Source organism: Anolis carolinensis, chromosome 3 (genome assembly GCF_035594765.1).
Source record: "Anolis carolinensis isolate JA03-04 chromosome 3, rAnoCar3.1.pri, whole genome shotgun sequence".
In the NCBI taxonomy this organism is placed as follows: domain Eukaryota; kingdom Metazoa; phylum Chordata; class Lepidosauria; order Squamata; family Dactyloidae; genus Anolis; species Anolis carolinensis.
In genome coordinates this window covers 165720773-165733645 of record NC_085843.1, presented here as the reverse complement: position 1 = coordinate 165733645, position 12873 = coordinate 165720773, and the positions used below count along the sequence as shown (strand labels likewise).

The 12873-nt window shown below is 40.2% G+C and overlaps 1 protein-coding gene across 3 annotated transcripts in view; it reads left to right on the top strand.

Moving 5' to 3' along the window:
* Positions 1-12873, top strand: part of arid5b (AT-rich interaction domain 5B) — a 356167-nt gene that overhangs the window by 86621 nt on the left and 256673 nt on the right. For all 3 annotated transcript variants that reach the window (XM_062975777.1, XM_062975778.1, XM_062975776.1), the window contains one exon: positions 1099-1324. In XM_062975777.1, the coding sequence (XP_062831847.1) occupies positions 1099-1324 (226 nt within the window). The remainder of the gene's footprint in view (positions 1-1098; positions 1325-12873) is intronic.

Below are 12873 nucleotides of genomic sequence, written 5' to 3'. Positions count from 1 at the left end.
ACAACAACAACAACTTTATTTTTATATCCCATCCCATTTCCCCCAAAGGGACTTGGCTTACATGGGGACCAAGCCCAGTAATGCAACAATAAAATACAACCTTCAAGTCAGCAACCCAACCTTCAAGTCAGCAGTCTGCTGGCACAAGGGTTTAATCCATCGCGCCACCGGGGGTTCCCCTTCAAATAGGTAAAGGTTTCCCCCTGATATTAAGTCTAGTCATATTCGATTCTGGGGGTTGGTGATCATCTCAATTTCTAAGTGCCAGTGTTGTCTGTAGATGCCTCCAAGGTCATGTGGAGTGCCATTACCTTCCCACCTATTGATCTACTCAACTGCTAGGTTGGCAGAAGCTGGAGCAAACAGAGAGAGCTCACCCTGCTCCCTGGATTCAAACTGCCAATCTTTCAGTCAGCAAGATCAGAAGCTCAGCGGTCTAACCCTCTGCGCCACCAGGGCTCCCTCCTCTTCAAATAAACTCAACATTTGTGTTCTCTCTTACATTGAAGCAAAGCTTTAGTAGACATATTCTCAACTGCCACTGTGTTCTAGAATATTTGTGAATATTCCAAATGCTTTAATAGGATTGGAAGACCATCATCATCATCTTGTCCAACTTTTTTATACAACTAAAGCACTCCAGAAAGATGGCTGTCCAAACTCAGTTTAAAGACTCAGATCTTTTATTCTGGAATAAAAGTATCAGCTTAATAAACTGGGAACGGATAGGCCTGTGTGTTGTTGGTAGGAAGAGTTTTGGCAGGAATAAAAGTTGAAAGACCAGCATTAATAAATAGTTCTGTACACATCTAGAGATGCATGGAAATTGTTTTACGTGGATAATTTAGGCATCTCGGTATTGTATGCGAGAAGTGTGTGAGAAAGAGAATGGGGATTGGGGATATTCCACTCAAAATAAACTTCTATTTTACACTCATCTCAATTGATTAGCATATTCTGTATAAGTGATGGTGAAAATTAATTTAGCAAAAACCTAGTAAGTAGCTGGACTAAAATGTCACCAAGTAAGCATGGCAAAAATTGTTATATAATTCTGGAGCCAAATCTGACTCTTTCTTTTCTGACTGCCTCTTCCAGGATGAAGTTATCGCTGCTTCAGAAAAGGTAACAGTGAAGCTAGAAGACTTGGCAAAATGGGCTCAAGCAGACTTCTCCAAATGGAAACATGGGCTCCGGGGTGAAGCTGTTCGACCCACAGAACTTGGGAAGAATGGGCAGAAAGAAGCACTGAGTCGATTCAGACAATCCACACACAACAGCGGCCTCAACTTTAAAGACATTTTGAAGGAAAAGGCTGACCTTGGTAAGTACAGCTTTTTCTCCTGCGGGTGTCCTCCTAGGAGATGGGTCCTGTGAGATTTGTATGTGTTGCAGCCCAGGCAGCGAGAGCACTGAAAACCAACACAGAGACCAATATTCTTTTAATATCTTTATTAAAGAAAATAGTAATTCCAAAATGAATTGGTGGAAAAGTTGAGCAAGCGATAGCCCTTTAAGAAAAAGTATAAGATAGTCCAGAAATGTCCAGGAATATGTCCAGTATTAGAGTCCAAAGTCCGGAAACCGAAACACACTCCAAAACTGATGGTAGCTTTGGAGTGGGGAATTAAGTCAGCAAGCTAGGCAGATGAGCAAGGTCCAAATATTCAAGAATAGTCCTTAGTAGCAAGGCAGGAACTTGATATCGTGGAAATAAATCTTGGTTCGGAAAAAACAGGAAAGTAGACCTAAATCCGGGTCTAGTCGTGAGTAGCGGCAACTGCTGGCCTCTAGGGTTGAGGAGCTGGAAACTGGAGACGATGAACCTTCTTAGTTGTAAGCAAAGTTGACACCGCAAGGGAAACTACTGGGAGCGAAGCTTTTATTGAAGTGCAGAGTCTCCCCCCAAAAGGGGGGGGGCTTCCTCCCCAAAGTTCCCAAGGGAAAGGCTTCTAGAGAGAGTCTCCATGCTCAGACAAGCGGGCACTTCTCCTCTGCGCTTGTTTCTCAGATCTCTGCTTGTTTAAATACTCTCTCCGGTTGAAGGACACAGACTCCGGCGAGCTAGAGACATCTGGCAAGAGAGTAGAGTTATCCACAACACTTTCCCTTTCAATTAGAGCTGGTTGTGTATGATCAACAAGTGGCAGCTGCAAATTTATCGGGTCTTGCTGACTCTGAGAAATATCAACATATTCTTCATCCTGGTCAAAGGCGAACCCAGGGTCAGGTACAGGGGCCAAAGGTAGCTGGGATATAACAGTATGGGCAGTCTTTCCATCACATTTCTCAATTGGAAGGTGGGAAAATGTTTGACAATGTGATGGGTCTTTCTACTAGCATTTCTGAAATAGACTTCATTAGATTAGCTCCCACTTTAGCCATATTTCACAAACATTTGAAGACTCGGATGTTCTAACGTGCTTTCGAACAATAGGTCACTTTTATCACCACCCAGTCTTAATCTCCAGCAGTTTATTCCTATTCCTGATTTTATTACCTTGTATTCCCTTGCAATTTTTAATAGTTCCACCTTTTGTCGTGATACCCATTGATGTATTTTATGCAGGTGTTTTATTGTTAATTGTTTTAATTGTATATGTTGTTATTGTGTTCTGCCTTTATTTGTTTGATTTTTGGGCACGGTCCCCATGTGAATGGCTCAGACTCCCCTCGGGGAGATGGAGGTGGGTTATTATTATTATTATTATTATTATTATTATTATTATTATTATTTTATTATGACACAGCAAACAAGATATGCTGGATTTCATATCACAAAATCAAAGTCCCAAGTGTCTAGGACTGTGTGATGTATTTTCGGATGATGCATGCAGATCCCAGTAGGGTGGCCTTTTGCAGTTGGCAGATCGTAATTTTGTCAATGTCTATTGTTTCCAAATGCCGGCTGAGATTTTTTGGCACGGCACTCAATGTGCCGATCACCACCGGGACCACCTGCACTGGTTTCTGCCAGAGTCTTTGCAGTTCAATCTTGAGGTCCTGATAGCAGCTGAGTTTTTCCTGTTGTTTTTCGTCAATGCGACTGTCACCTGGAATGGCAACATCAATGATCCAAACCTTTTTCTTTTCCACAACTGTGATGTCTGGTGTGTTGTGTTCCAGAACTTTGTTAGTCTGGATTCGGAAGTCCCACAGTATCTTTGCGTGCTCATTTTCCAATACTTTTGCAGGTTTGTGATCCCACCAGTTCTTTACTGCTGGCAGGTGGTACTTGAGGCATAAGTTCCAATGAATCATTTGAGCCACATAGTTGTGCCTCTATTTGTAGTCTGTCTGTGCGATTTTCTTACAGCAGCTGAGGATATGATCAATGGTTTCATCAGCTTCCTTGCACAGTCTGCATTTTGGGTCATCAGCTGATTTTTCGATCTTGGCCTTAATTGCATTTGTTCTGATGGCTTGCTCCTGGGCTGCAAGGATCAGGCATAATAATAATAATAATAATTATTATTATTATTATTATTATTATTATTACTTTATTATTATTTTCTCAATTTCATGAATCAGATTGCCTTGGGAACTTAAAGGACTTCTAAAACCCATTTGCATTTTGGTTTAGGGGACAATTAATGCCAAGAATAAAGGAAGGGAATGCCAGAAATCTGTACTAAATGTACCTGAGACTTTGGCATGCCTAAAACAGTTTTTTAGATCTCATCCCGTTTAATCTTAAAACTTGTAGTGTACTTTACCAAAGAACTGTAGATCCTGTAAAACATTACCTGATCTAGCCCATCTCTTTTGCTATGTGGCCAAGAAATCTAGAATGAGCTATGCCCTTGATGTATACTATTGCTGTTGCCTTGAGAGGACTTTGTAGAGATGTATGTGATGAGTGACATAAGCTTTAAAGGGGCCAGTCCAAAATGATTTAGTACCTAGGACAGAAAGGTCATCTACTAGTCTCTTTCCACTATTTAGCTTGGGACACAATCCACCTGAAATTTTATTTCTCCATAACCCATCTCGTGTCGATCTCCAAAGTCTTCTCAATACAACAGCAACTGTTTTGCACGAAGACAATGGTTGCTTTTAGAATTGAAGCCCCAAGGATACTTGTCAACACCATGAACTAGCTGTCCACCTTTTCTGGGTCCCAGTCATTGAATTTACCTTTCCCCTACTTACAGAAGGTAACACTGTGTATACGTAGAGAAGAAACATTTCAGGACTGAATTACAAATTGTCTATCCACCTGATTTCTTTAAAGCAACAACAATGCTTATATAGCTCCAAGTGTCAGCCATAAATAGAAGATAAAAGATTAGCAGTGCATATGAATACTTTGCCAGCTTTTTACCAGTGAGACAATTGCCTTTGGCGTATATTAAATACAAGGTTAAGTTGTTACTGGGTATAAATAGTGTAGCATTGTTGTCTGGAAATTGCACTTCCATTTATCTAAAGTAGGCAGTTGCTTAGTAATATCTAGATGTGGTGAAATCTTTCTCTTTCTCTGTATGGGGCAGGGTGGTGGTGGGGAGTTTCTGATCTGTTACAAAACATTTTGCTGCCACAAATGTTGTCCTTCCCACTCCAAATGGCTTGGATGTAACAAGTAAAAAAGCAATATAGCTGTCTTTGACAAGGTCCCAATTGAGTAACATGGATGGAACAAAGCTAGATTTTTAAAAATAATATAATAAGTGAGAATGAAGGCTCGTCATTAGTGTAATGATTAAGGATCTAATGGTATTGAAAAATTACTTTTAAGGAACAATTGAAAGGCATTCATTGTAATTAAATGTATCTTATGTCATTGTATTTTATTGTTACATTACTGGACTTGGTCCCCATGTAAGCCGCCCCAAGTCCCTTCGGAGAGATGGGGCGGGATATAAGAATAAAGTTGTTGTTGGTATTATTATTATTATTATTATTATTATTATTATTATTATTATTATTATTTTATGACACAGCAAACAAGATAGACATGCTGGATTTCATATCACAAAATCACAAGTTGAACATTTCCCAAGCGTTTAGGACTGTGTGGTGTATTTTCGGATGATGCGTGCAGATCCCAGTAGGGTGGCCTTTTGCAGTTGGCAGATCGTAATGTTGTCAATGTCTATTGTTTCCAAATGCCGGCTGAGATCTTTTGGCACGGCACCTAGTGTGCCCATCACCACTGGGACCACCTGCACTAGTTTCTGCCAGAGTCTTTGAAGTTCAATCTTGAGGTCCTGATAGTGGCTGAATTTTTCCTGTTGTTTTTCGTCAATGCGACTGTCACCTGGGATGGCAGCATCAATGATCCAAACCTTTTTCCTTTCCACAACTGTGATGTCTGGTGTGTTGTGTTCCAGAACTTTGTCAGTCTGGATTTGGAAATCCCACAGTATCTTTGTGTGCTTATTATTATTATTATTATTATTATTATTATTATTATTATTATTATTATTACACAGCAAACAAGATAGATATGCTGGATTTCATATCACAAAATCACAAGTCGAACACTTCCCAAGTCTCTAGGACTGTGTGATGTATTTTCGGATGATGCGCGCAGATCCCAGCAGGGTGGCCTTTATTATTTGTAGTTTGTCTTTCTCAAAAGGCCCCAAAACATAGCAAACATAACTGGTTACTTAGAAAAACTTCATCAAGCATAATGACAACAACTTTTTCAAATGTTGTAATGGGAACAAGCTGATCTTTAGAAGTAACTTTCTAATCTCTGTCCCCAAGCCAAAAGCACATAGTACACAAGACTGGCAAAGCTATTCTGCTACCAGAGGTAGGAAAGAGATATCATTTTGTGATCCCCGAAATGTGCAATTGAAACAGATGTCCCATTGGGTGTAATGGCCTCTGCAGTAACAGTAACAAACTCGTTAAAATCAATTTAGTCATACGTTGTTGAGTGTTTTGTAATAAAGTGGTAACTTACTTATATTTATGTTTGGTAAAGGTAAAGGTTTCCCCCTGACATTAAGTCTAATCATGTTAAACTCTGGGGGTTGGTTCTCATCTCCATTTCTAAGCTGAAGAGCCGGCGTTGTCCATAGACACCTCCAAGGTCATGTGGCCGGCATGATTGCATGGAGCGCTGTTGCCTTCCCACCTGAGCGGTACCTATTGATCTACTCACATTTGCATGTTTTCAAACTACTAGGTTGGCAGAAGCTAGGCTAACAGCTTCTAGGCTCACCCCTTCCCGAGATTTGAACCACTGACCTTTCGGTCAGCAAGTTCAGCAGCTCAGCGATTTAATCCACTGTGCCACCAGGGGCTCCTAAACATAACATAAACATAGACATAGACATAAAGCTTATGTTTTTAGCTTCTACGGCAGTGTCAAACGTTTTAAACTAAGGGCTGGTTTATGGTCCCTGTTTGAAAAAACATAAACAAATTCTTATGCACACTCCACATATCTTACTTGTAGTGCAGAAAAACAAGAAAGAACAATACAATATATAAAATGAAGAACCATTTTAACCAATATCAACTTAGCAATATTTCAATGGGAAGTTTGGGCTTGCTTTTGGCTGACGAGATAGTCAAGTTAATAAGGATTGTTGTTGTTGGGGCAACCCTAAGTCTCAATAAAATTTAGGGCAGGGGGCAGGTAAATGACCTCAGAGGGTTGCAACCAGCCTGCGGGCCTTAGTTTGGGGACCCCTATTCTGCTGTAAATGTAATTGAATTATATCTTTTAAGTTTAGCGATGATTAATGAAATTAGTTAAATCTCTCCTACCTCTGGGTTTCTGTGCCACCGTGAGTCAAGAGAAGATAAAGGGCCTGATTATTGCCTTGCTTAGAACATGCATGCTTCGAGACAGGAAGTTTTATAGCTGTATTAAAAATTCATTTAGGTTGTTGGACTAAATTTAGGTATGATCATGCAGTAATAGCTGTACTGGACATTGGAGTACAATAAAGAATGCACAAAGAGATATAAGAACAAGTAGTTTAGGTATGATCATGCATTAATAGCTTTACTGGACATTGGAGTAAAATAAAAAATGCACAAAGAGATACAAGAACAAGTAGTGGGGACTCAGAATGTAAAATTAAGCTGGAGTAGGGAGCTCAGTGTACCCTCTAAGCCAAAGGATGTAATGAAATAGAGGACATCCAGGCCACTTCAGGAAGGCTTGGACTGAAATGAATATGGCCAGACATTGTGTGTGTGTGTACATTCCTTCAAGTATCCTGTGGACATATGGCAACTCCATGAATCCCATATTAAACAAGGAATATTCAGAGATGGTTTTGCCAGTACTCTACTCTGAAGTATAGCCTAAAGCACCCAGAATTTATTGATGATCATCCATTCATCTGATCTTGGAAGTTAGCTTCCAAGATCAGATGAAATATGGTGCCTTTAGAGTATTAGAAAGGAACCCCAGTGGCGAAGTGTGTTAAAGTGCTGAGCTGCTGAACTTGTGGACCAAAAGGTGCCAGGTTCAAATCCTGGGAGCGGCTTGAGCGCCCGCTGTTAGCTCCAACTCCTGCCAACCTAGCAGTTCGAAAACATGCCAATGTGAGTAGATCAATAGGTACTGCTCTGGCGGGAAGGTAACGACGCTCCATGCAGTCATGCCAGCCACATGACCTTGGAGGTGTCTACGGACAATGCCGGCTCTTCAGCTTAGAAATGGAGATGAGCACCAACCCCCAGAGTTAGACATGACTGGACTTAATGTCAGGAGAAACCTTTACCTTACTAGAGTATTAGAATACTCTAAACCAATGGTTCTCAATCTGTGGGCCGCGACCGAGCAAAACAAAAATCCGATCTGCAAACCTCCTTCCTCTTTATTTATTTTATTTACTGTATTTATGTTCCTTTCCGGAGAGCTGACAATTGCATTAGATAGACCACATCAGCTCTAGATTATTAAATATGGTTTTCTGTAGGCAAGCAGATGGTGACTACAAGATGGCATATGTTCAGTTTCAGAAACTAGAGCTGATATGGTCTATATCAGCACCCCAAATAACCAAACTGAATCTAAAGTTGACCAAAAACTGATTTGTAACCCTTTTGGTACAAATGTTGGAGAGTGGTCCCTAGTCAAAGTGGGCCCTGGTTAAAAAAAAAAAAAAAAAGCATTGGGAACCACTGCTCTAAACCCAGATAGGCCAGAGCAAATCAGGTGGCATTTCTTAATGCTTATGAAATCACCCATGTCAACTTTGCTCATTAGTCTGAGCAATATGAGAACTCTACTCTGTGAGCTAACTCTTTGCTGCTGTGCTTTCACATTATTTCCATGTTTCAAATTTGGCAGGAGTTGACTCTTACAAAGATCAAAACTCTGTTTTAGAGTCTTGATGCTGACAGTTCTTCTTTTTAAAGAAACTAATGGTGTTATTGGGATGCCTGCCCTCAGCAGTACTGGAAGTTTTCCATCTTACTATTAATTCCCAGCATTTGTTGAGCGAGTCAGAAGAATTTGATACTTTTATGGGATCTTTCTTTTGTAAATTTAAGGCCACTCTCTGGCTTGCTTTCCATCAATAAATAAAACAATGGAAACGCATGCAAAATTGTCTGTGCAGCAGGAAAGCAGGTTCCCCCAAGTCTTTTATATTATCATATGCTCTTATTATTTATTAAACACAAAAATGGGAACAAATAAGAGAAAGATGAACTTCTGTGAATATTTATGCTACTGGGAACATCATAAACTTGGCTCCAGAATCCAAAGAATGGCCTCTTAACACAATATCAGATTCGATGTGATTAATTCCATAGTCTGTACAGTGTTCCCTCACTACTTCGCGGTTCACTTTTCGCAGATTCGCTGTTTTGCGGTTTTTCAATAAACTCTAAATAAAACTATTATAAATCATAAAAAAATTACAATTTACAGCCTAAGGAAGGAAGGAAGGAGAAGCCAAAGCGAGAGAAAGAGAGCTCAAGCGGCAATAGGAAGAGAAGAAGGCGATTTATCAACACACGATTGGTTGATAAAGACTTAAAATAGTGTATAACTACCAAAATAATGTATAAATATTATTTATCCTACTTCGCGGATTTTCACTTATTACGGGTGGTCCTGGAACCTAACCCCAGCAATAAGTGAGGAAACACTGTACCTATAACTGAGTCCATAGGAAGCATGGGGCTATTGGTAGTTACAAGAAAAGTGGATCTATTAAATCCATGGTGGGGTTGATTCACCGTTTAACATTGTATTAAGTTGGTCTACTATGACTGGAACTTCACGCCATTGTGTACATACTGTGAAAGGACAAAGAAGCATGTTGCCTTTTAAAAAAATTGAATCCTACTCCCCCTATAAATTATTAGAATGAAAGCTGAAAGTTGTTGCCTAGATTTTGTTTTATTTATCAACTAGCTTGGGGGCCTGATGGTGCCCAGGTTGGTAGGGGTCATAGTATTGCTGGATGCAGGTGAAGTAAAAGGTAAAGGTAAAGGTTTCCCCTGACATTAAGTCCAGTCATGTCTGACTCTGGGGGTTGGTGCTCATCTCCATTTCTAAGCCAAAGAGCCAGCGTTGTCCGTAGACACCTCCAAGGTCATGTGGCCGGCATGACTGCATGGAGCGCCGTTACCTTCTGGCCGGAGCGGTACCTATTGATCTACTCACATGTTTTTGAACTGCTAGGTTGGCAGGAGCTGGAGCTAACAGCGGGCACTCACTCCACTCCTGGGATTTGAACCTGTGACCTTTTGGTCTGCAAGTTCAGCAGCTCAGTGCTTTAACACACTTCACCACCGGGGTTTCTTAAAGTGAAGAACTCCCAAAATCAAGGTCCATTCCCACTAACCCCTGCAGTATGTTCAGTTGGTCACAGGACTTCTCTGTGCCAAGTTTGGTCCCAGTCCATTGTCGGTGAGGGTCACAGTTTCTATGGATGTAGGTAAACTATAACTTCCATTATGGTCAATTTTCCCCAAACATCTCCAGTATGTTCTGTTGATCATGGGAGGTCTGTGTGCCAAGTTTGGTCCAGGTCCATCATTCGTGGGAGTAGCAGTGGTCTCTGGAAGTGAGTGAAGGTACTGCAAGTCCCATCATCAGTGGCAAGTTTGGTTCAGGTCCATCTTTGGTTGGGTTCACAGCGCTCTCTGGATATAGGTGATCTACAACTCCTGTAAATTATGGTGAATTCTCCCCAAACCTCTTGTTCAATTCCTGATCAATTCCTCTGTGTGCCATAGGAAAGTGTAGGAAAGAGTTAAGGGAGAGGCAGTGGGCGGGATCACGCAAATTCCACACCAAGGGAGAGAAAAAGGAACCCTGGGATGTCCATTCTGGAGGAAAAACAGAACATCTAGGATGAAATTGTCTCTGCATGAAAGCCTTTACTAGGGTGTGGGGCAGGATGGTGTTTGTGGAGGAGACTGGCAGGGTTAGGTGCTCAGTATAACCTGCAATATCAGTGGAGGGAGGGCCATTGGTGTTTCCTGCTCAGCGGGATCTATAGCTGTTTGTGGAAGTGGAAGTCTGTCTGTGTAAGTGGACACCTCCGCCACATCCACACATCCACATTTTCACTTTTATTATGTGTATAGATAAATCATCCAAAGGAATTGATTCCTAATTAAGGAAGTCACTTTGTCTGACATAGTTGCAAGAGCTATTTATGAATCACATCAAATTATTTGAGCTGGGATGAAACTTTAATCAAAAGAACCCCGAGTGTGACTTACTTTCAATAAGTATAGTTTTATATCACATCCTTGATCACAAAGCATGACTTAGAATAGAACTACTGCTTTAAAAAAACTTGTAATTTTTAACAGCAAAGTTCTAGACCTTGTGATTGCCTGGGAAGTTCAGAAACAGGATGTGATGGTGATAGCCACAAAATCCACTGTTCATTCTCAGTATCATATAATCATAAATACACTTCCTCTTTGTACTAAAAATCTACTGTTCTAGTGTTCAGTGCTAATTAGACACTGAGATTTTATGCCCCAAGCATTTGTCTAATTCTTTTCACGTAAAATTTGACAGAAAGCTGTCTAACTTAGGGAAAGTACCACTTCCTAACAGAAGGCAACGTCAAATGTCCCTCACCCTCCTAGATAGTGTGAACACGTATTCACGAAGGATATGTTCCAAGATTCCCCCATGAATAACTAAAATGGTAAATAATAATAAAGCCTCTGCTTGTGATGGAAGCATACCATAAAATCACACTAGAAGACCTAGTTTACCATCTTTCATTTTGAATCCACTCTAAATCCCCTCAGAGAGAGAGGGAGGGATACATATAAAGTATTATTATTATTATTATTATTATTATTATTATTATTATTATTATTATTTTATGACACAGCAAACAAGATAGATATGCTGGATTTCGTATCACAAAATCACAAGTCGAACACTTCCCAAGTGTCTAGGACTGTGTGATGTATTTTCGGATGATGTTTGCAGATCCCAGTAGGGTGGCCTTTTGCAGTTGGCAGATCGTAATGCTGTCAATGTCTATTGTTTCCAAATGCCGGCTGAGATCTTTTGGCACGGCACCCAATGTGCCGATCACCACTGGGACCACCTGTACTGGTTTCTGCCAGAGTCTTTGAAGTTCAATCTTGAGGTCTGAGCGTTTCCTGTTGTTTTTCGTCAATACGACTGTTACCTGGGATGGCGACATCAATGATCCAAACATTTTCTTTTCCACAACTGTGATGTCTGGTGTGTTGTGTTCCAGAACTTTGTCAGTCTGGATTCGCAAGTCCCACAGTATCTTTGCGTGCTCATTTTCCAATACTTTTGCAGGTATTACTATTATTATTATTATTATTATTATTATTAATAATAATAATAATAATAATAATAATAATAATAATAGTAATAAGAGTGGCCCACAAATAAATCCATGGCTAAGTAAAATTATTGATGTTGACCCTATTGGTAAAAGATCATACTGTACTGGCTCTGCCTTTAGTACAGTACAATGGAACCTCTACTTAAGAGCATCCCAACTTAAGAGCATTTTAAGTGAAGAGCTGTCGCTCTACCTGGGTTTTGCTTTGACATAAGAGCAGCATTTTGAGTTAAGAGTTAAGAAAAAGAGGGAATGCTAGTGTGATAGTACAGGCCTTTAGGGCTTCAAGGGAGCAGCCTCTGTGCCTTGTTCCTCTGTGCCTCATGCTCTTGTCCACTTTGGGAGATTGCTGTCCAGTTTGCTCTTGTCCGCTTTGAGGAACTTTGGGTTAGTTGATTTTGTGTGGTTTTTATTCCTAGTATGTTTCACTTATGAAGAGAGAGAGGGAAAGAGAGCAAGAGAGGGAAGGAGGCTGGAATGAATACAGTATGAAGAAAAAGATGCTTCTCCTTCTTCACTTTGTGCTTCCTTGCCACAGCGTTGTGCTTCAGCCTTTTTGAAGTTGATCTTCCATTTTTATTGTTCCATGTGAATGTGCATTTACACATAATTTGTTATTTATAAAGTACATTTTCTTATATATGTGACAAAAAGGGGGGACAGAACAAAGTAATAGCATTTCAATAGGGAAGTTGCTTTGAGATAAGAGTGTTTTGAGTTAAGAGTTCAGCCACAGAACAAATTAAACTCTTAAGTCAAAGCATCACTATATAAAGAATTATTCTGTGCAGTACCTTAATTTTTAGCTATCTCTCTTTCATTTTCATTCCTTTCCCTTCTTGCTTCCCTTTCCCACCCTCCCGAGGAACACTCGAAAGTGGCTGAAAATAGTTGCCTTAATGCTGGGTTTCTTCTCCTGTAGAATTTCATTGAGCTCTTAACATGCTAGTGGCTGGTAATATTCCTGTAATTTTAGTACAATATCATCTCCCTGAAGAAGTTAAAAACACACACCCTAGAATTACTTTCAGGTCTTATTCCATGATTATTCTGGAATAAGTCTCAATGATTTTGGTGAAACTCT